The sequence below is a fragment of the Pinus tabuliformis genome, chromosome 9, assembly GCF_031772625.1.
Source record: "Pinus tabuliformis cultivar Carrire ecotype Pingquan chromosome 9, CPIR1, whole genome shotgun sequence".
Classification (NCBI taxonomy): domain Eukaryota; kingdom Viridiplantae; phylum Streptophyta; class Pinopsida; order Pinales; family Pinaceae; genus Pinus; species Pinus tabuliformis.
In genome coordinates, this window is record NC_142307.1 from 413027169 (window position 1) to 413051387 (window position 24219).

General features: G+C 40.8%; 1 protein-coding gene across 1 annotated transcript in view; it reads left to right on the forward strand.

Moving 5' to 3' along the window:
- LOC149148908 (fructose-1,6-bisphosphatase, cytosolic-like) overlaps positions 1-24219 on the forward strand; it is a 218484-nt gene that overhangs the window by 75815 nt on the left and 118450 nt on the right. The window contains exon 7 of the mRNA XM_089439164.1: positions 22012-22098. Within this exon, the coding sequence (XP_089295290.1) occupies positions 22012-22098 (87 nt within the window). The remainder of the gene's footprint in view (positions 1-22011; positions 22099-24219) is intronic.

Sequence of the window (24219 nt, forward strand, 5' to 3'; positions counted from 1 at the left end):
CCAACATATCAGAAATTTACTGATTTGGATACAACTTATAGGAAAAAGATATCATACAGTTATCCAACCGGATCTGACTAGGAGTGATTAGCTAACTTACTTCCATAAATCTGTTGAAATTTCTTTTGCACCCTAGGTCTAGTCTATGACTTAACAAGGCACATAAATCCACTAGCAATGGTCAACAATAAACAACTTTGCATAACATAATATAATGGCATGAGATCAATGACAGTAACAAGAATATAGCCCAAATCACGTTCCTTATTAGTCCTTCAATAAGAAAACCTTAGGGCTCTCGTACAAGGGATCATGGCCCTTTACAAACCTTGATACAAGGCTATTATACACTGTCAAATCTTTGACCAAAACCATAGGGCTGAGGCATAGTCTATTGGTCCTCATTTGCCCAAAAAAACAAGGACAAAATAGCTCAACTCACTTGTTGTCATTGTCCCTTGCAAGCATCCATTTCAGTCCCATTTGTCCACAAAGATTAGCTCCTTTAGATCTCTGTCCAACAGTTGTAGTATTCAACAAACTACTCCTTCAGCCCTCTGATCATAACAACCACTTTTCACCTTGTTGTCAACCCCTTCCTTTGTCTTACTAACTTCCTTGTAGCCCACCTAGCAGACTCCTTGCCTTGCTGTCCAACCCTTGGCCACTGCACAGACCTATCCAGCCTTCCCTAGGCCTCGACAGCCTCCTTGTAAAGTTTTGTAGATGTTCTATGCTAAGAGCAATTTCACTTTTCTCACAGCAATCATACAAGTAGATAAGCAAAATGCAGATAGAACATATAAGCAGATCTTACAGAAGACAAATCAGAAACAAGAAAAATGTATGTGTTCGTTTCGGCGGTCAACAGGATGCTTCAACCAGCAAAGTCTCCTTTGGTCAGCCAGCCCAGCATGTGTCACAACAACCCTCCAACCAGTAGATGAGTCAACCCAAGTCAGTTCTACAAAAGTCAACGCTGTCCTGAAACTTCTACGAAACCCTAGCAGCAGAAACCCTCTTCGTCCTTCCCACGTGTGGCTGAAATTCGTCCTCCAGGTAGCTCGTACTTTTAGGATGAGAGAGGAAGATGTGAGTTGTGTTGTATTCAAATTCTCTCCAACTTTTCCTGTATATATATCCATCAATGAGGGTGTGTGACACATCTGTTGGGCATGTGAGCCTACATTACAAAACTGGCTGACCTTGCACATATAATTTATTAAGAATAATAAATTCAAAATATAAGTTTTGCTCATCGGATTAAGACTATTTTTATATGGATTTTACACCTCTCAGAAAGAGGAATCCAACAAAAATATCAGCCTCTTAATCTGAGCATCAGAACATGGAGTTTGGACCTAGTTGTCCAATTTTAACACTCCCTCTCAACTAGGGAGAACTCCATCTATTAGTGCAATTAACATCGTGAGTCATCCCGCCGAAACTTGCTTTGCTGGCTTCTTTATTTCAGAACAGAAGTGGGTCAGTCACAAAGACATCATTCCCTGACTGACATAATCAGTCCAGAGGTCCCAGACCTCACAAATCTTGATCCCAGATCAAGTGGTTGGACCATGCCATCCTAGATAGAGAGTACGGCAATCTCTGATGCGTCCATCAGTCTTTGCTAATAGTCTCTAGCTTTTCCACACCTCATTGGCCAAATGAGAGGTACTTCCCATGAGCCCTGAACTCAATGGGTAGGATGCATACGGGGCACAGATTAAATGAGTGGCGAACCAGCTCAATAATCACAAGGGTGGGGCAGAAGCATTATGAGTGCTTATAGCTCCGAGAAGCTATCCCCAAAGCCCCCCAGAGCTCCCAGAGCTCATCGTCCAACAGGACCCACATCATAGGGTCTTTCCACGACACCAAGACTCTCACGGAAGGTTAGGAACTTGACCTTCCCCAGGGGCTTAGTGAGAATATCCGCGACCTGCTCATCAGTTCCTATATGATCGAGCCTTACGGCGCCTCGCTGTACCATATCCCGGATAAAGTGGTACCTGATATCAATATGCTTGGATCGGTCGTGGAACACAGGATTCTTGGTCATACGAATCCCACTCTGATTATCACAGAGTATTACAGTGGTATCTAGCACATGTTGGAACAGCTCACTAAAGAGCTTCCTCAACCAAACTGCTTCACAACAGGCCATACTAGCAGCAATGTATTCGGCCTCCGCGGTGCTCAAAGCCACCGACTTCTGCTTCCTGCTCATCCATGAGATCGAAGCAGAACCAAGATTGAAACAACATCCAGATGTGCTCTTACGATCCACCACACTGCCAGCCCAATCGGCATCAGTATATCCCCGGAGTATCACACTCCCGGCAGTGTATCTCAGCCCATGGTTTATCGTGCCCCGAAGATATCTCAAAAGGTTCTTGGCACCAACCCAGTGAAAATGATGAGGCTCAACCATCTGTTGACTCAAAGTATTCACTGCAAAACATATGTCCGGACGGGTGTTCACTAAGAACATCAAAGCTCCTATGAGTTGACGATACTCAGTAGGATTGGCCAAGATAGGCCCAACAGCGCTGCCACTCAACTTCTTAAAGTTGAGTTCCATTGGTGTCGACACGGACTTACAGTCCACCATCCCAAATCTTTCCAGAAGCTTCACAATATACTTTCCTTGAGAAAGGAAAATCTCTCCAGGTCTCTGCCAGACCTCCAGGCCTAGGAAATAGTGCATCAGTCCTAGGTCTTTCATCTCGAACTCAGCAGCAAGCTCCCTCTTACATTGATGAATGAGAGGGTCATCACCTGTCAGGAAGAGGTCGTCCACATACAGCACTAGAATGAGAGGCTTTCCTTCCTCAACCTTAAAGTAAAGGTTTGGATCAGCATTGCTTCGAGTGAAGCCCAGCTTCATCAAGTAACTATCCATCCTCTCATACCAAGCTCTGGGTGCTTGCTTTAACCCATAGAGGGCTTTCTTCAACCTGCAGACATAAGTGTCTCGATCTTGAACTTCAAATCCCAGAGGTTGTTCTACATACACCTCTTCCTTTATTGCACCATGCAAAAAAAAAACGGTCTTGACATCCATCTGATGAAGACTCCATCCTTGCGTAGCAGCAAGGGCTATGATGGATCGGATGGTGGTATATCGAGCCACAGGTGCAAATATATCGTCATAGTCAATTCCTTCCTTTTGAGAGAAGCCACGGGCAACAAATCTTGCCTTAAACTTTTCAGTGCTCCCATCAGATCCATGTTTAATCTTGTAGAGCCATTTAGCGATGACAACAGATTTGTCCTTCGGTTTCGGGACCACATCCCAGACATCATTCTTCATAATAGCCTCATATTCTTCATGCATAGCATCCTTCCAGACTTGATGCTTGATGGCTTCCTCAAAAGATCCAGGTTCAGATTGTATAATAGTACTCATGGCAGCTAGATACCCTTGGTATCTACACGGCTTCTTGCTTTCTCGGAATGATCCCCTTGGGGCAGCATGACCCTCAGCATCTTCGAGGGTGTCCCTGAGCCATGATGGCCTCTTTCCTAGAGAAGGGGAAGGATCAATAGGGTCCATTTGCCCTTCAACATCAGGCATAGTCTCATCCTGGGGTTCTTCCAGATTTCCAGGTCTTTCTTCATGGTTTTCTTCAGATCTAGGAAGATCTACTACTTTCTTCAGGGAGGCATCTTCGTCAAAAGTGACATCATGGCTTATCTCTACTTCCCTTTGACCAGGTACATAGACTCTATATGCCTTAGAAGTCTCACTGTAGCCCACAAACATTCCTTTCTTCCCAGTAGCATCCAGCTTACTTCTCTTTTCTTTCGGCACATGAAAATAGACAGGACATCCAAAAATTCTAAAATGTGAGACATCAGGTTTCTTACCAGAGAAAACCTCTTCGGGAGTTTTGGAGTCCAAAGCGGAATGAGGGCATCGGTTTTGAATGTACACAACAGTATTTGTAGCTTCTCCCCACAGAAACTTTGGAAGACCCTAGTCACATAGCATGGCACGGGCAGCTTCCACAATAATCCTATTCTTGCGTTCAGCAACGCCATTCTGCTCAGGAGTATATGCAGTGGTAGTCTCCCTCTTAATGCCAGCTTCTCTGCAAAAATCTTTGAACTCATTTGACTCATATTCAGTGCCATTGTCAGTCCTCAAAATCTTGTTCTTCTTTCCGGTCATATTTTCCACCGAGGCTTTGAAGGTACGAAACCACATGAAAGCCTCATCCTTCTTCTTCAAGAAGTATATCCAGGTTTTGCGAGAGAAGTCATCAGTAAATGTCATATAGTAAGAACATCCCCCCAAGGATGAGATCAGTTGTGTGGGGAAACCCTTGATCAATTCTTCTTTTATCTTCAAAGTGCAGCAGAGAAAGAGAGAGAGTGTACATTTACAACAGAAGTCAACACTTTGACTTGTCTAGATCTGAGCATAGATCATCTCATATAACGATGAGATCAGTTGAAGACATTCTGCTTCAACTGATCCTCCAAGGTGACTCCTTCACCTATCATCATCCTACATCAGGTTCTCAAGCTGCACCACTGCATATGCATCATGCATCATCATGCTGCTCTTGATCTCATGCATCACTAAGGTTGTTGAAGTAGAACGTCCTCTCATAGTGGTCATGTGATGGTACCAAGCTGAGGTCACTCTAATAGTACCGAATCTTGTGGTCACTGAGTTTATCTCTACAATGGCACTGAACCTCTCCTTCTGCAATAACACCGAAACTGAAATTACAACACCGAATTGAAGTCACTGTCCTTTGTGGTAGCACTGAGACTTTTTCTTGAGATAGTAACAAGACCTTGTCCCTGAGATAGCACCGAAATCCTTTACTGAGTTTTCACCGAGACTGTATTTCAGGACTGTTGTGTGAGATAACTCGGTCCCTTCATTCGAGATTTTCATCCAACCGAGATCCTTACCCTTGTCACTTCTTGTAATTCAGATCACTGTTTGCAATAGATACGTTACTGGATTATCTTCATACTGTTATTCAATATACTTAAACATCTATAGAAGAACCACCAAGATCTGGTGTCAAGACTGCTTCTTCTCATAGACAACGTTGGATTTTACCACGCTGTCACCTACAGTTACGTGGCATTAACACGGATCCCATGCTGTAGTATAACTGCTTTATAATAGATCAACTACAGGTATATCGTTGGAGGTCGAGGGTATTCATTCATGGTGACTGCGTCCTTATGCCGAGATCATTTAATACACGCTGCCTGATCTATGTTGCCAGATCCTACGCTGCCAGATCAACGAACGTTACAGGATGCCGAGAGTGTCATGACTGCACCATGGTGCAGTCAATACCTTGCTGCGGATGCGGCTCCCTTATGCGAAGATTCTCCATTGCTGTGTATAATGACAGCGTATAGATTTGCTGCGTATGCGTATAAGGTGACAACGTATAGTTTCCATAACTGCGTATAAGGTGACAGCGTATAGACTTGCTGCGTATGCGTATAAGGTGACAACGTATAGTGTCCATAACTGCGTATAAGGTGACAGCGTATAGACTGTCCATAACTGAGCGTATAGATGTCCACGCTGTGTGTATAGTTTCCTTAATTTCGTATGCGTATCATGACAGCGTATAGTGCTGTGCATACATAACGTCTTCTCCTTTACAGCGTTTAGGGACGTGGCTGAAGTTTAGGGCTACGTGAACCTTCACACTGCGTATTGGCTTGGCAGCTACAGGTCTCCTTTCAACTGCGGCCAGATCTCCTATGAATTCTTCTATGCTTGATGATTGCGGCTCTTCTTCCTCCATTGACTACGTGAACAAGTCTGCGTTTAGGCTGCTACAGGCAGCGTATAAAGGCTTCTTGTGCAGCGTAACAATGCCTCCCTTGACTGCATTCAGATCTCTGCGGCTATGGCAATGTACAGCAGCTAGGGCATCACTTGAAGACTAGCGTATCACTCATGGTGTCTCTCTCCTTCACCAAAAACCCAGACGTGGAGAGGAGGAGACTACACATGAAGAGGTTGTGCTTATGACTCCAAGTGATGACTTCCAGCTTAGAGGAATCCATTTTCTTCGATGATGATTGCTATAGATAGAGTTTGTCTTCACCTCAGCTCTGATACCATGTAAAGTTTTGTAGATGTTCTATGCTAAGAGCAATTTCACTTTTCTCACAGCAATCATACAAGTAGATAAGCAAAATGCAGATAGAACATATAAGCAGATCTTACAGAAGACAAATCAGAAACAAGAAAAATGTATGTGTTCGTTTCGGCGGTCAACAGGATGCTTCAACCAGCAAAGTCTCCTTTGGTCAGCCAGCCCAGCATGTGTCACAACAACCCTCCAACCAGTAGATGAGTCAACCCAAGTCAGTTCTACAAAAGTCAACGCTGTCCTGAAACTTCTACGAAACCCTAGCAGCAAAAACCCTCTTCGTCCTTCCCACGTGTGGCTGAAATTCGTCCTCCAGGTAGCTCGTACTTTTAGGATGAGAGAGGAAGATGTGAGTTGTGTTGTATTCAAATTCTCTCCAACTTTTCCTGTATATATATCCATCAATGAGGGTGTGTGACACATCTGTTGGGCATGTGAGCCTACATTACAAAATTGGCTGACCTTGCACATATAATTTATTAAGAATAATAAATTCAAAATATAAGTTCTGCTCATCAGATTAAGACTATTTTTATATGGATTTTACACCTCTCAGAAAGAGGAATCCAACAAAAATATCAGCCTCTTAATCTGAGCATCAGAACATGGAGTTTGGACCTAGTTGTCCAATTTTAACACTCCTCAACAAATCCTAAGTTCTGTTCCATCCTTGTTATGACCTCAATTGTCCAACTGTAGGCTTCAACCTACTTGCAGCCTCCTTTGTTTTCCCTAACCAGGGCTACTAGACCATTGTCCATCCCTTCTCCAAGCCACGAGCACCTTTGATTTCTCCAGTGGATGACCAAACGCCTTGTTGGCTGCTATAGTAGCCCGAATCCTCCTTGATCTTACCCTTCTCAGCCACGACTACCTCCTTAGGACCTGATTTTCCCTCAGCTCACCTTCATCGGCCTCTTCTAGATCTGTTCAAACTCGGTTTGATAGACAGACCTTCTATCCTCTTGTCCAGCCCACAGTTCCCTTCCAGCGGCCCCATGATAGTCTTTCCTAAGCTTTTCAGGCCCTCACCCTGGTCTATTCTCCTTGCAGCCCCTTCTTTTTGGGCTGAGGTAGCTCGCGGCCCTACGTTGGTCAGGCCTGCGACTGCCTTTAACACATAACAAACCCTTAGCACAATCACAAAAACCTTCAGCTTGCTGACCTAACCGGTTGCAGCTTTCTTCTTCCCTACTAGACAGTCTACTCGACCTCTTTTTCTTCAACAGATATCCTGGACAAAACGCTAGCTCAATCTCTTTACTAGCTATGTCTCCCTCTCTAGGGAAGATTATCTTTCACAAGTGTAGTCCATCACACTTATGCCTGGCCTTTGCTTTGGCTCTTTATTTATACTTTTCCAGGGGGTGTGAAACCCCAACGGTCATGTCACTTGGTCTTGTGGGTTAACCCGAGCCTACATGACTCATAATCAAATTAAACTCATTTCCTTGGGTTACAAACCCATTTCTTTGGGTGAAAACCCCAAAACTTGGGTACTTTTCCCAACAAACTTCCTTTTTGTGGGTTTTCTGCACTCGAAAATATCTTTTAAGCTACCCAAATTTCAACAATCTGTCTTAGTGTGGAAGGTATTTCCGTGTCCTTCTCCTAGAAATCTTTAACTCAATGACTTTCCTTGCATGCCCATTATTTCCTTACATAAGCCATGACTTTCCCTTGCATGGCCATGATTGTCCTCGCATGTGCCACGTCTTCTTTGTGCTTGATCAAGATTGATCTTTCATGGTGCATGACTATCCTTGCATGGTGCATGACTATCCTTGCATGTACCATGACTTTTCCTTGTGTGATGCATGATTGTTCTCACATGGTCTACGACTTTCCTTGCACTGCCATGACTGTCCTCGCATGGTTTGTGACTGTCCTTGCATGGGTCGAGGACTCCACTTTCTCGCTTGAATCTGAAGGTTAGACTTCCACTGGGCGACTGACTCTCCTTCGCAGTCTCCCTTTGAAGCCAAACTCCCCTTGAACCTACACAACCTCCTTTGCTCACAATGCTTTCCCTCCCAGAAAGTGTTGCAACCAAACTTGTGTCATTTGAAGGTTAGTCCCGAGCTGTGGTTGAAGACTAGGCCTAGTCCACTCTAGATCATCGCAACTCAACTCAAAAATGTCCTCATCCTCTTCGGTCAAATACCTCATGTGCACATGGCCCCATTGCCAGATGTGCAATTTTGCAACCCAATGAAGATACTAACTCATGATCAACCTTCCATCCACACAGAGCTACTTTGTCCATGCCAAGCCAAAGCACTCCTTGCTAAGGCACCTAAACTATCAGAACATACTTTGACAAGTCAACGAAATTCCATCATCAACGACTTGCCATACAACATATTGTGGTGCACCAAGTTCTCCAAAAATCCACCAGAACTTCCATCATGCCTCGTCACCAAACCAGTCAAGACCACATATCCATGTCTTTGTTGAACCTTTTGCTCCATGTCTAGCAAGACTGTTGTTGCTTCTCGCAATATTCTCACAACTCTCTCTTAGAGTTGACACTTGTACACACTCTGATCTAGCCGCCCTTCAAAGTAGCTTTCATCCCATCAGCTCCGATATCATGTTGAAATTTCCTTTGCACCCTAGGTATGGTCTATGACTTAACAAAGCACATAAACACACTAATAGTGCTCAACAATAAACAACTTTGCGCAACAAAATATAACAACATGAGATCATTGATAGTACATAAGAATATAGCCCAAATCACGTTCCTTATTAGTCCTTCAATAAGAAAACCTTAGGGCCCCTGTACCAGGGATCATTGCCCTTTACAAACCCTGATACAAAGATATTATACATAGTCAAATCTTTGACCAAAACCTTAGCGCTGAGGCCTAGTCCATCAGGTTCTCATTTGCCCAACAAAACAAAGACAAAATAACTCAACTTACTTGTTGTCTGCTATCCCTTGCAAGCAACCCTTCCAGTCCTCTTTGTCCACAATAATCAACTCCTTTAGATCTATGTCTAATAGCTACAGTCTTCCAAAAACTACTCCTTCAGTCCACAAATTATAACAACCACTTATCATCTTGTTGTCAGCCCCTTCCTTTCTCTAATTGACTTCCTTGTAGCCCACTTGATAGACTCCTTGCCTTGCTGTCTAACCCTTGGCCACCACAAAGACCTATCTAGCCTTCCCTATGCCTCAACAACCTTCTCAACAGGGCTTGGGTTCCATTCCGTTCCAACCCTGTTATGACCCCGATTGTCTAGCTATAGGCTTCGGCCTACTGGAAACTTCGTTTGTATGCCCTAACCAGGGATACTAGACCACTATCCAACCCTTCTGCAAGCCACGACCACATCTGATTTCTCTAGCGAATGACCAAACACTTTGTTGGCTGCTACAACAGCCTAAATTCTCCTTGATCTTGCCCTTCTTAGTGATGACTACCTCCTTAGGACCAGATTTGCCCTTGACTCACCTTCATCAACCTCTTAGAGGTGTGTTCAAACTCGGTCTGATACATAGACCCTCTATCCTCTTGTCCAGCCTACGGTTCACTTACAATAGCCTCACGATAGCCTTTCCTAAGATTTGCAGCCCCTTCTCCTTGGGTTGAGGCAACCTATGTTCTTGCAGTCGCCCTTCAACATAGAACAAACCCTTAACAACGCCTTAACATACATAGAAACCTTTGGCGTGCTCACCTAACTGGCTGCAACATTCTTCTTCCTTGCTAGACAGTTTATTCAACCTCTTTTCCTTCGGCCTAACGGCACCTTATGGTCGAGCAACTAAAGTTCCTCTCCTCTCCTCTCCTTATCAGTGGAGCCCCCTAAAGGGTCCTCTCCCAAATATTCTGAGCTAAATACTAACTTGGTCTCTTTGTGTTAATTTTAGGTATGTTCTATGCTTAGAGCAATTTATTTCAATTTTCACAGTTAGCTCAATATCTTTTCCAGATTAGCAATCACATCAGCATTAAAGTAAACTGCAGATAGAACGTAAACATAAACCGCATAAGACAAGCCAAGACAAGAGGACACAAGATGTGGCGCTAGCCTGGGATAAACCCCAATGTGGGGAAACCCTTGATCAATTCTTCTTATATGTTCTTCAATAGTTCAACAAAGAGAGAGAGAGATAGTACATTTACAACAGAAGTCAACACTTTGACTTATCTAGATAAGAGCATAGATTATCTCTAAGAGGATGATACATGAGATCAGTTGAAGACATGCTGCTTCAACTGATTCTCCAAGGTGACTTCTTCACCTATCGTTGTGCTGCATTTCGTCATCATGCTGCACCTCACCGTGCTTCACCATGCTGCACCCATCATCACTATGTTGCTTCTCATCATGCTTCATTAATCATGACTGTCCCATCACTGTACTACATTATGTGCCATTGTTGCACCATGTTGCCATACTGACCTATGTGCTGGCTGCATCTTGCTTGCTTGTTGTCCCTAGCATGCTTGTTGCCCTTTGCATGCTAGCTATCCCTTGCATGCTAGCTGTAACATTGCATGCTTGGTGTATTTGCTGCTAAGTACCATACAACTGTCCCAATGTTAGTCAGTTGTCCCTTGCATGCTACTCTCCTTCGGAGACAGATGCTCTGGCTGTTCTGGCAGTTTCGGCAATTTCGGCTATTCCTGGTAGTTCTAGCAGTTCCGGCAATTTCGTCCATTCTTGGAAGTTCTGGCAGTTCCGGCTTTTCCCGACAGTTCTGGCAATTCCGGCTTTTCCCGGCAGTTCCAGCTTCTGCCCTCTGTATCAGCTTTCCCGGTTGTTCCGGCAATTCCGGCTATTCTCGGCAGTTCCGGCAATTCCGGCTATTCCTGGCGGTTCCGACAGTTCCAGCAATTCTGACTATTCCTGGCAGTTCCAATAGTTCCAGCAATTTCGGATATTCCCGGCAGTTCCGACAATTCCCAGCAGTTCCGACAATTCCCAGCAGTTCCGGCTTCTGCCCTTTGGATTAGGGCAACGTTATCCCGTAGGATCTCTCCTCCTACTAAAACCCAAAGACAAGTAGAGAGGAAGAGATCCCAAGTGTGTTGAAATGACTTGAAGGCCACCTCTATTTGTACTAAAACGTTGAGCACAAGTGGGGTTTATTTGGTTGCTGGCCGACCTTAACGAATTGTCCCATAACACAAATAAATTCATATCTCCATGAATACTTATCAGAATCGGATGATCGATTCTTTAGATCAATCCTACACCTCTTGATGAGAGGGATCCAAAAAAAATATCAACTTCCATTAATAAGATGACCCACATGGAGTTTGGCCCTAGTTGCCAATTTTAACACTCCCTCTCAACTAGGGAGAACTCCATTCGTTGATCCATATGTCCGACTGTACTATCTTTGCCATCAGTGCCCTGCATTGCTCTGCTTTGCTGAACCATGAAGAATAAGAATTGATCGAGAATGTCTCATACCATTCTCTACTGACCCGAAGTCAGTTTCATTTGAAGATAGTGTGTCACATCACTCTTACTGGCCTGAAGTCAGTTTTATTGATCCTAGATCAATATCACAAGAGAGTGTCTCAAACCACTCATACTGATCCTAGCTCAGTTTCATTGATCCTAGATCAGTGGAGGTCATCCTAGCATGGGAGTACGGTAGATACATCGATGCGTCCATCGATAGTACTACTATGGTCCTTAACCCCATTTCCCTGCTCATTGATAAGATCAGAGGTACTTCCCATGAGTCCCAGACTGCATGGGTAGGATGCCTCGACAGGAGAACTAATCATCCTGTCCACAGGAGAACAAATCATCCTGCCCCGAAGTCGCCATGGGAGAACTAATCATCCCGGCCCACAGGAGAACTAATCATCCCGTTTCACAATTGCCATGGGAGAACTAATCATCCCGGTTCACAAGAGAACTAATCATCCTGTTTCACAGTTGCCACGGGAGAACTAATCATCCTGGCCCATAGGAGAACTAATCATCCTGTTTCACAGTTGCCACAGGAGAACTAATTATCCCAGCCCACAGGAGAACTAATCATCATGTTTCACAGTTGCCACGGGAGAACTAATCATCCCGGCCCACAGGAGAACTAATCATCCTGTTCCACAGTCGCCACAGGGTATCACAGGGGAAGGTTGACCCTGTCATCCTGTACATAGCGCACCACCAGGGGAGGGTGAGTCGCCTTGTGGTCTTTTGTTGCTCTAGTAAGTACCCCAAGCCCCCCAGAGCTCCCAAAGCTTAATGCATGCAACATGCAGGAGCCTTATAAGAAGCTCTCTCAATGACTCCAAGTTGTTCGGGAAAGTCATAGATTTGACCTTTCCCTGGGGCTTTGACAACATGTCCGCGACCTGTACATCAGTCTCAATGCGATGGAGCCTCCTCGCTCATCGACTTACCATATCCTAGATAAAGCAGTATCGGATGTCTATCTGCTGGAGCAATCATCGAATACGGGATTCCTCAATTATCGAATCCCCCTTGGTTGTCACAAAGAATCATAGTGGTATTCATCATGTGTACAAACAGATCACTTAATAGCTTCTGCAACCATGCAGCTTCACACGAGATCATACTCGTAGCTATGTATTCGGTCTCGGCAGTGCTTATAGCAACCGACTTCTGCTTCCTGCTCATCCATGATATCGAAGCAGAATCCAAAGAGAACCAGCACTGGGAAGTGCTCTAGTGATCCTCCACACCGCCTGCCCAGTCAGCATTCGAATAATCATGCAGTTTCATATTTCTGGTAGTGTATCTCAATCCATGAGAGATTGTGCCCCGAAGATATCTCAGAAGATTCTTGGCACCAATCCAGTGAGGCTCAACCAAATATGAGCTCACCATGCTAACTGCAAAACATATGTCTGGACGGAAGTTCACCAAGAACATCAACGCGAATGAGTTTATGAAACTCATATGCATTTCCCAAATTTGGTCCGACATCACTACCATATAACTTCTGAAAGTTAAGATCCTCGAGGTAGTCACAGGCTTGCAGTTCAATCCTGATAGCTATCAATCCTCTCATACTACGCCCGAGGTGTTTTGCTTCAAGCCATAGAGGGCTTTCTTCCACCTGTATACATGAGATTCCCGATCATGAACCTCAAACTCCTCGGGTTGTTCCAAACCTGTGGACCTGCTGCATGAGGGGAATGGTCCCCTTATAAGATTTTCCTTCGATACATCTCAAACATGTAACTTCATGCTCTTCTTGAATTCAGGCATCCCTATCACCATCTGACTCGTAGACCTCCGGTGCTATGTGTTAATGGACATGGTCCCCGTGGACTTCCTGCAACTTGATACAACCCCGAACTCAAAAACATCTTTGAAAATTCTATTTTCAAACACGTACCTTTCCATCAATGAGTGCCACCCTGTAACCTTTGACTTCCATTGCCGAAATGGACACCAGGTTCTTCTTGCGATCAAGTACATAAAAGAGATTCTGTAAATGAATCGAGTTACCCTCATTCAATTGAGGGTAACATTCCCTACTCCCTTTCCGGGATAGGTGGCATTGACTCCAAGTATAGTCCCACGATTGTTTCCATCTCTACCAAATTAGAGAGTGCACCCTTCTATATGATGAAGTGTGTTGAAGCACTACAATCAATAAGCCAGATTCCCAAAGAATCTGAAGGAGAGGGCCAATACAAGATAACGCTTATTTATCTTATCAAAAACAACATTTGGTTCTTCATACCTGGGGTTCCTTGCTTTTTTTTTTTTGAAGAGTCGGCCATTTCCTTGATGACCTGCATTACCTGTCATTCCTTTGATCATTGAAGATGTCCCTGGAATGATTGTTATCTTCATCAGGAGATGTGTCTCTACCATTTAGACACTCCTTCGCATAATCGCTGAACTTATTGCAACCAAGGCATCTGTCTTTCCTTCCACCCTTAGATCCGGACTTCCCAATGAAGTGATCTTTAGGTAGGCCATCAGAAACTTCCGCTGCGCCATTCTGATGATATTCTCTGCTTCGACTTCACCCTCGGTGAATTTGAAGAGGGATTAGGAATCCACTGATCCTTTTGTCCTTTCCCAACTGTCTTCGGCGATTGCTCTTTCACTCTTGCTTGGGCATTGTCTTCACCTCAGCTGTGATACCATGTTAATTTTAGGTATGTTTTATGCTTAGAGCAATTTATTTCAATTTTCACAGTTAGCTCAATATCTTTTCCAGATTAGCAATCACATCAACATTAAAGTAAACTGTAGATAGAACATAAACATAAATCGCAGAAGACAAGCCAAGACAAGCCAAGACAAGAGGACACAAGATGTGGCGCTAGCCAGGGACAAACCTCAATGTGGGGAAACCCTTGATCAATTCTTCTTATATGTTCTTCAATAGTTTAGCAGAGAGAGAGAGATAGTACATTTACAACAGAAGTCAACACTTTGACTTATCTAGATAAGAGCATAGATCATCTCTAAGAAGATGATACATGAGATCAGTTGAAGACATGTTGCTTCAACTGATTCTCCAAGGTGACTCCTTCACCTATCGTTGTGCTGCATTTCGTCATCATGCTGCACCCATCATCACTATGCTGCATCTCATCATGCTTCATTAATCATGACTGTACCCATCACTGTACTGCATTATGTGCCATTGCTGCACCATGTTGCCATACTGACCTATGCGCTGGCTGCATCTTGCTTGCTTGTTGTCCTTTGCATGCTAGCTGTAACATTGCATGCTTGGTGTATTTGTTGCTAAGTACCATACAACTGTCCCAATGTTAGTTAGTTGTCCCTTGCATGCTGCTCTCCTTCGAAGATAGATGCTCTGGCTGTTCTGGCAGTTTTGGCAATTTCGGTTGTTCCCGGCAGTTCTAGCAGTTCTGGCAATTCCGGCTATTCCCAGTAGTTCCTGGCAGTTCCGGCAGTTTTGGCTTCTGCCCTCTGCGTTAGCTTTCCCGACTATTTCGATAGTTCCGACTGTTCCCGGTAGTTCTGGCTATTCCCAACAGTTCTGGCAATTCCGGCTATTCTCGGCAGTTCCGGCTATTCCCAACAGTTCTGGCAATTCTGGCTATTCTCGGCAGTTCCGGCTATTCTGGGCAGTTCCGGCAGTTCCAGAAATTCTAGCTATTTTTTTTTTTTTTTAGAGAGAATTTTTCGGCGAAAATCACATGGAATACCATTTGTCGACGCGTTTCGAACCAACAAGTGTGGTTCATCGTCAGGACAAGTTGAAGAAACAGATCCAGCAAAGCAATTTAAATAGGCAGAACGGAGCCTCCTGACCAACGGCTAGTTTGACTCTAGGACCAGGGTCAAAAATATTTTATTAGCATAGTTAGTAAGAAATAGGACTAAAACATATAATTGAAGGGTACTTAGTTCACAAATATTAACAAAAATTAGAAATTAGTTAAATAATGGACCCTAATATATAAAATAATCTTATTAAAAATATTATTAAAAATTATAAAATAATAACAAACAGATGCATCAAAGACCTAACCAATGTCAAAACGAGGTTAGGTTAGTTAGGAAAAATTAGTTAAAAATATTCAAAATAAAATTAATAAATAGATAAATGAAAATTAAATTAAAAATAAATAAATTAGTTACTACGAAAAACATAAAATAATAATAATAATAATAATAATAATAATAATAAATAAAATAACAATAAAGATAAAATACTCAAAATAAATGAAAATAAAATAATCAAATAAAAAACAAAAAAGCCTATAAATATTAAAAATTATCCATTACTGGAAGAAAACCACAGAGGTTAGGTTAGATAGAAAAATAAGTCAAAATAAAATAAAAATAGAAATTAGTTAAAAATGGTAAAAAGAATAAAATAAATAGGTTAGTTAGAAATTTTTTTTTGTTAAAAAGTCTCAGAAAATAAAATAATAAAACGAATAAATAAATAAATACAAACAGAATAAATGAATAAAATTAATAATTAAGAGGATGAGTTAGATAGAAAATTAGATAAAAATGGTAATAATAGAACGAATAACTAAATAAAATAATAAATTAGTTAAAAAGACTCAAAAAATACAGAACGAATCAAAAAATAAATCAATAAATCAGTTAAAATGAATAAGTTAATAAAAAAAAAAAATAAAAAAAATAAAAAAAAATATAGAAACGAATCAATAAAAATAAATCAATAAAACATAAAACAGTTAAAATAAATAAGTTAATAAAAAAAATAAAATAATAATAAATAAATAAATAAATAATAATAATAATAATAATAATAATAAAAAAAATAAATAAATAAATAATAATAATAATAATAATAATAAAAATAATAATAACAATAATAATAATAAATATAATAATAATAATAAAAAATAAATAAATAAAAATAATAAATAATAAAAACAGAAATAAACCCTAAGGAGGAGGGCGGAAACCAACTAGGAAGAGAGAGCAGGGACCCAACATCTACTAACTTTCCAGCCATCGTCTCTATTAAGATTGCTAGGCCTTTTTTCAATCTCAAGCGCTTCCCTAAATTTACGATGATGGAAATGCGAAACCCTAGAAATAACACTAGCCTCCTCAATACAAACATGATGATTGGTTTTCTCAGCATGTTTAGCTAAAGCGGAAGACTTAGCTCTCCTATGTTTAAGGTCCGCAGCGTGCTCGCTAATCCTTTGATTGATGGAGCGACCAGTCTCTCCAATATAGGGGGTCCCACAGGAACAAGGGATCAAATAAACACCTTTCATATCCTTAGGGTCGATCGGATCCTTTACAGATCTTAGGGACCCACGAATGGTGTTCAGGGGCCTGAAGGTCACAGGGATACTATGCTTCCTGAGAATCCTTCCAATTCTATCAGTGGTCCCTTGAACATATGGAAGAAGGACACCTGGAATTCGTTCCTTCGGTTCCCTTTTAGTCAGAGAATTCTTGGAAGCCTTAAGAAAAGCCCTCTGACCCAAGGATTAGCACTTCCCGACAGTTCCGACAATTCCCAGTAGTTCTGGCTTCTGCCCTCTGGATTAGGGCAACGTTATCCCTTAGGATGTCTCCTCCTACTAAAACCCAAAGACAAGTAGAGAGGAAGAGATCCCAAGTGTGTTGAAATGACTTGACGGCCACCTCTATTTATACTGAAACGGTTAGCACAAGTGGGGTTTATTTTGTTGCTGGCCGACCTTGACGAATTGTCCCATAACACAAATAAATTCAAAGCTCCATGAATACTTATTAGAATCAGATGATCTTTAGATCAACCCTACACCTCTCGATGAGAGGGATCCAAGAAAAATATCAGCTTCCATTAATAAGATGACCCACATGGAGTTTGGCCCTAGTTGCCAATTTTAACACTTTGCTAGCTGGGGCTCTCTCTAGGGTAGATTATCTTTCACAAGTGTAGTCCATCACACTCATGACCAACCCTTCCTTTGGCTCTCTATTTTATACTTTTCCAAGTGGGGTGAAACCCCAAGGGTCATGTCCTTTGGTATTGCTGGCTGACCTGAGCCTGCATGACTAATAATCAAACTAAATTCATTTCATTGGGTTTCAAGCCCACTCCTTTGGATGAATACCCCCAAACTTGGGTACTTTGCCCAACAAACTCCCTTTTTGTGGGTTTTCTGCACTCGTAAATACCTTTCGAGCTAGCCAAATTTCAACAAAATCTCTCAACTGCTACAATAGAATCCAAGAAAGAACAAGTGGAAGTTCATAATTGAATCAATGAGTTTCTGTCTATTTTTATATGAATATCCTATATTTTTGTTTTCATAACAATAAATTGTTTGTAATTTTTGTATAAAAGTGAGAAAACAACTCGAATGAAGGGTTGGATTTTGGTAACAAAAAGACTTGTAATTTGCATTCGAGCACTTTGTTTTCAGAAAGTTTAATCAAAGGATTCTTGTTTCAGCATATGACATTTTGTTTCTTGTGTGATTGATTTTTCTTGTGATTTTCATAATTTAGTCATTTGAGCATATTTAAGTTATATGGAACACAAAGAGGTTAAGTTGAGGATCAACTTCCCTTAATTCTCATGGCAATGTTATGTTTAAAACTGAGATTCTAATATAAATAGGATGTTTGTATTATCCCTTTGCACTCATTAATTGTTGCCCTAATTTCATAGAATCAAGATCTATTCTTTTGTTGAGCCTTTTCCACCCCTCTGGTATGTCTTCTACTTTAATGATTCATCTTTCTTTCTTGCATAGCTCAGGAGACCTAACTTGCTTTATGCTTTTCCAATAGCCCTTAAAGATGTAGCAATTCCTCACTCATTAAGGTTGGGACATTCAAGAGTTCCTCTCAAATAGAGCATGAGATGTTGAGGAATTGGGTGATGGCTATGGAGGTGGGTAGATCTCATGCTAGGTTTTTGGTCATGTGCTTACTATGTCCCAGGCATATTTTGCATTTTCTTTTCTTTATTTGTGGCTTCATATGCTTTTACCTTTCTTTCAGTGGCATCAACCTCTTGTGGAAATTTTTTGAGCCCTGACTTAGAGATGAGGATAAAGGGTGCTAGTCCCATTGACAAGTGACAATCAGCCCAAACAATGGATGTAGATAATAAGTAAAATATGGTAAGTTTCAAGTGTGGATTGCCTTGGGCATGCTACTTCAATTAGTGCCTCCTATTAGAGCCCCTCCTGAACGAAGGACCTCATGGGAGGTCACACTGGACTAGGGGAAAATAATAACCTCCTAGGTGAAGCATGGGAACAAGGATACAATTGAGAGCGGTTAGTCATCCAACTTGACCTTGATCCATATTAGTATGCCTCAAAACATTAAATGAAAGCACATGATTACAACAATGGTTAATGTACCTTTCGATAGATGATCCACCTCCCTTCAAGAACCATGCCTGATTGAAGAGAGAATTGACCAAAACATAGGTTGAGAGCTCTAATGTAAAGCTACTTGTGGGTCATCATGGGCCTGCGGGAATGTTTTTTGACAAATGTGGGGAGAAATTTTCTCCTTTGGGTTACCCACTTTTGGTGGGTAACAAGTCCAAGAAACTTACAACTTCCTCTTTGAGTTGCAATGTTCTATTACAATAGTCCATTAGAAGATTAACTTGGTCCATGGTAGCTCAATTTGGCTAAAAGATGGTTCAATTTGGCACTTGAGATAATTTGTTAACTTTATAGCATCTATTTTGTTGTCCCTTCTGTAACTTCTCACTCCAATATGATTCTAATGGCTACTTTGGCCCTTCAGACAACTAATTGAACCCTCCAATGGCTAGTTTTCTTTACTTTTGCTTGATAATAAATTTGAGTTGGCCACCTGTGCTCTTGATCTCTAATGCTCTAATGAATTTTGCATTTTTGTCACTTGGGTTTGTTATAATCTGCCTTGATATGAACTGTGTCTTGCTTCAATCTTCCATATCTTGCCTTGCATTGACACATCATAACTGCCATGTTCACACAGTGTTCCAGGGGACATGTCCCCCATGGTGGGGGACGCGCTTCCTCGCTCCCCCATGCTCTTGGGACGGGGAAACTCCTGGGGAAACGTTTCCCTACACCCCTTTTTTGGGGAAACTCTAAGGTGACTTTTTCTTGGTGACGAAAAGCGTCCCCACACATCTCCCAAATTTTTTTTGCTAATAACAATTAAAAACATAAAAAATTACAAACTTAACATAATTAAAAAAATAAAAACTAAAGGATAAATTAGAACTTTAAGACATAATCATTCACATTTCTCATTCATTTTTCATTAACCCTACAATTTTACCTTGCCGTCCGAGATTTTCCTATGGCCGCTGCTCAACATTTTCCTTCTGCAATTTGTTGTGATTTAGATTTACCATCAATCGGGGGCCTAAGACATTTGGAGCTGTGATTTTCATTTTGTGACTTGGAGTTGTCGAATTGGAGTTGTGATTTTCATTTTGTGACTTGGAGCCATTGAATTGGAGCTGTGATTTATTATTTAGTACTTTTTGAGAAATTTACTAGTATTTCACTGCTTTCTCTATTTACTTTTACTTTATTACTCTATGGCTACTTTAGACTTCAGCATAATGTCATTGTCATATGATGAATTTACTTTCAATGTGCATTGTGTAATTTCAAATTTCAAATGATTGATTTAAGTTAGATGTACCTTGCATAATATTAATGCCCATTGCCAAATGGTGAATTTAGATGGAACATTGCATAATGTCAAATGATGGATTCATTTTAGTAATTAACTTTTAGATTTACAATTTTACATTGATGATTGCAGAAATGTCAAATGATAGTTATGATTCATAATAGACTAATACAAAATGATGATCATATTTAGATGTACATTTCATAATTATTAAGATTTACTATTTACTAACTTAGTTATTGACATATTGTTGGGATTTTATTTTTTATTTTTATATATTAAATTTTTAATAATTTTATAATTTTTATGACTTTGACGTCCCCCCGTTTCCCCAAAATTTCCCTAAATTTTGGGGTTTCTTATATACGTCCCCCTTGTGCGTATCCCCGCTCCTGCGTTTCCCCGTCCCGGAAACTCGGTTGAACATTGTGTTCACATTATCATGCCTCTTTGCTGGTTCTATAAAGCCCTGAGGAATCTGAGGATTCAGAGGCTTAGGTTTTATTCCTCTTCTATTATATACTATTTCCGACATAATGCATGTGCAAAACTGTCCAACACCGACTTTGTTCTACTACGTGAAAGCCTGCAGTACCTGTTTGATCACCTTTGATGAGTTATAACTAGTCACTACGCTCACTTTTTGGAAAATCTTACGTGGCATGTCATCCTCTCCTGAAATTGAACAATATGAGACAAGTTGACTATTTGACTTTTCTGACCACTTTCATTGGGAAAAGTGAAAAGTTGTTTGTGTGAGGCTGCCATGTTTGAGAACTGTCCGAGGGATACTGCACCAAAGCCAAGGCCAAATACAAAATCTATAGACACATAACCATGCAATAAGGCATAGGTGCACCTTGATGCATTTTGGATTGGCCCATACACTGGTGATCACCCCTACAAAAGTAGATTCCCTTAGAACCATGAGTCCTCAAGCAAGCCCATCAAAGGCCCTCCAATCCTATCTAGGAGGAAAGGAGCCAGAGATGAACCCGAAGGGACCAACCATGATCCAATCAAAGACAAGGTCTAGGACACCTAATACAGGGCCTCACATGCTTGTTACAATGCTTTTTGCTTGTGATATTGGGCTTACAATAGTGGAGATATATACTTCAAAAGTCTTTAGGTACCCTGGATAACATGAGTGGTAACAGGTATAATATGCAATTTTCTGTAATATTTCTTCTTGAATGGCTACCAACAGATATCAAATGATTCCAGGATTTTCATATTTGAGGCATTAGAAACAAAATCTTTGGGTCTTTCTTTGTTGGAAATGTGATCTTCTCAATTGGAGTTGTCTAAAGGGACTATCTAATCCTGATAGGTTGCCAGAAAATATTTTTCCAAGATGATTGAGATTTACTGTGGAGGATTGTGATTGTTCTCATTGTTGAATGTTTTCTTACCTATCAAATTCGAATGATAAAGGCACAGTAATTCCCACAGTCCTTCATTCTTGATCCTATTTGAGAATCATATGCAGCACATGATATAAATAGAGCTGATTTTAAACAAATGAATCCGTTGATAGTCCTGAATTGGAATGTAACCCACTGATACCTTCCTTGGTTCCTTTTTGATATATTTCCATTTTTTATTGTTATGAAAATATTTCCTTCCTTTCATTTGTTTCTTAACAATCAGGTTGTAAATATTACTCTTATTGGTTTCACTAAGCTTTGCAGGCCTAGTTCATTTTATGTTTTTCATTCACTGAATTTAGAACATTGTGCAATGAAATAACTTTTGAAACTTCCTTGTGCAGCTTGTCTTGAGTACTGGTACAGGAGTAAATGGTTTTACACTTGACCCCTCTCTTGGGGAATTCATTTTGACTCATCCAGACATAAAGGTATGTAAGTGCATTCAGCATAGGGTTTGCTGTGTTTTTCATTCTTTGACCATCTTGTTCCAAAGATTTAGTTAAATTCTATTAGATGATGAGATGATATTTTGTATCATTATTTTATCAACATAGATGCATCGTAAGAGGATATACACATGCGATTGTGCATTTCGAATTATCATTCTTATGAAAATTTATCGAAAGCTTAATGTGTCCTTTCACAACATAAAATTCAGGAATAGGTTGTTGCAAGGGTTGATTGTTTGAGCAATTTTACTATTAAACATATCAAAGTGCAATGCTTTGCTTCATAGTAATAGAATGCAAGATGTGGTGCCGTAACTGGTAAGATGCATAACTGATGAGGTTTCATGGATTATGTATTTTGATTTTTTTCTCTATAACATCCTATGATGTCAACAAGCCAACTTCCAAGTTCATTATGATAAGGTGTTAGCATCCTGTTCTTCACATCCAAAAGATAATTGTGGCTAATGTGCAATGCATCTGTACTCAATCAACTAAGGGAATGTGATAACGAAATGGAGACAATCCTCCAAGAGTCAATACAATATAGGGAAAATTAGACTGGTAGCTCCCATATGATTCAACCATCACTGGATAGCAATGGGCACTTAATGGCTATCCTTAGCACCTCAAAACCCCTTACATAGGAAGTAGGGTTCTGCACACAAGGTACAACTCCGTCAAAACTAGCGGGAATTTCCCATAATACAAGCAACATGGGTAATATATATATATATTGAAAATCACTCTTAGTTGTATTCAAGATGGGTATCCATAAACCCACTCTAAGATTGTATTTGAGCTCTCAATCATATTCAAGTTGTCTTGAGTGTATTTGAATTAGGTATCCATAAACCCACTCTTACATTGTATTTGAGCTCTCTTAGCTGTATTCAAGCTATCTTTAGTGTATTTGGGTTGGGTATCCATAAACCCACTCTCACACTATATTTGAATTCTCTCAATTGTATTCAAGCTTTGTTAGGTTTTTTTGAGTTGAGCTTTATTAGTTGTGTTCAATCTTTCTCAATTGTATTCAAATTTGGTATCCATGAGACCCACTCCCACACTGTGTTGGAGATTTCTTAGTTGTATTCAAGCTCTCTTAGATGTATTCGAGTTGGGTGTATATAAACCCACTCTTTTTTGTGTTTTGGCCAAGATTTAGCCTATATTCGGCTGGGTCTCTGTAAACCCATTTATGTCATTATTCTCCATGGCCTCTTGGGCAACTTACGATGTGTTGTGATGTTGGAATGATGATGTAATCTTAAATGGCCATGGCCAAACACATTTTGTAATCATTATTATCGTGTTTTAGTGTGTTTTTAGTGTTTGTCTTAAGGCAGACGTGCTCAACACATTTATTATACTCTTAGATGGTGCCCTACCTTTAGAATTGTGTATAAATCAACAATCCATAGGGACATGCTACACATGGTTGGGGGTGTTGTTTTTTTGTAGCTCGGGTAGGTCCTTCTGCACAAGCCTTGTCCACATTTTCCTTAGAACATTTGCACAAGTGTGAGTAGGGTGCTAATGTAACCTAGCTCAAGTCTAACTTAAGAAAAAACACATATTAGTATGCTGGCTTATTGAGCTTAAAAGAAACGTAGGAAATATAAAGTAATTTACTTTAGTGAGTAAGTTTTAATCTTAGCCATTTATCTCAAGTGCGGCGAGATCTAATCTTGACCGTTAACCACTTTGAGATTAACGTTAGGGTTAGGGATTTAGCTCAATGTAAACTTATAGCAGCAAGGTTGAGGAGAGGAGAAAGACACACTACAACAACACAAGATTGAAAGAGGCATCTCAGTGAGCGCTGTGTTCAATGCAAGGGAGTGTAGAGAGGCTGAAGATTCAGATCCACAGAAAAGATCGAGCATTGATCTAGGGGGGGATCTACTGGATTATATCCAGTTTATTTGTGTTTTGTATTTTCTCAGTTGGGCCATTATCCCAAGATGGGAGCCCATGTGAGTTTGGATTTTGTTTTAATGAAAAACTTGTTGGGTAGAGTTTGTGTGTGTTGTTTTATGAGATCGATTATTTGAATTTGCTTCCACTAAATTGGTGTTAGGAACCTAGCTGTGTAGT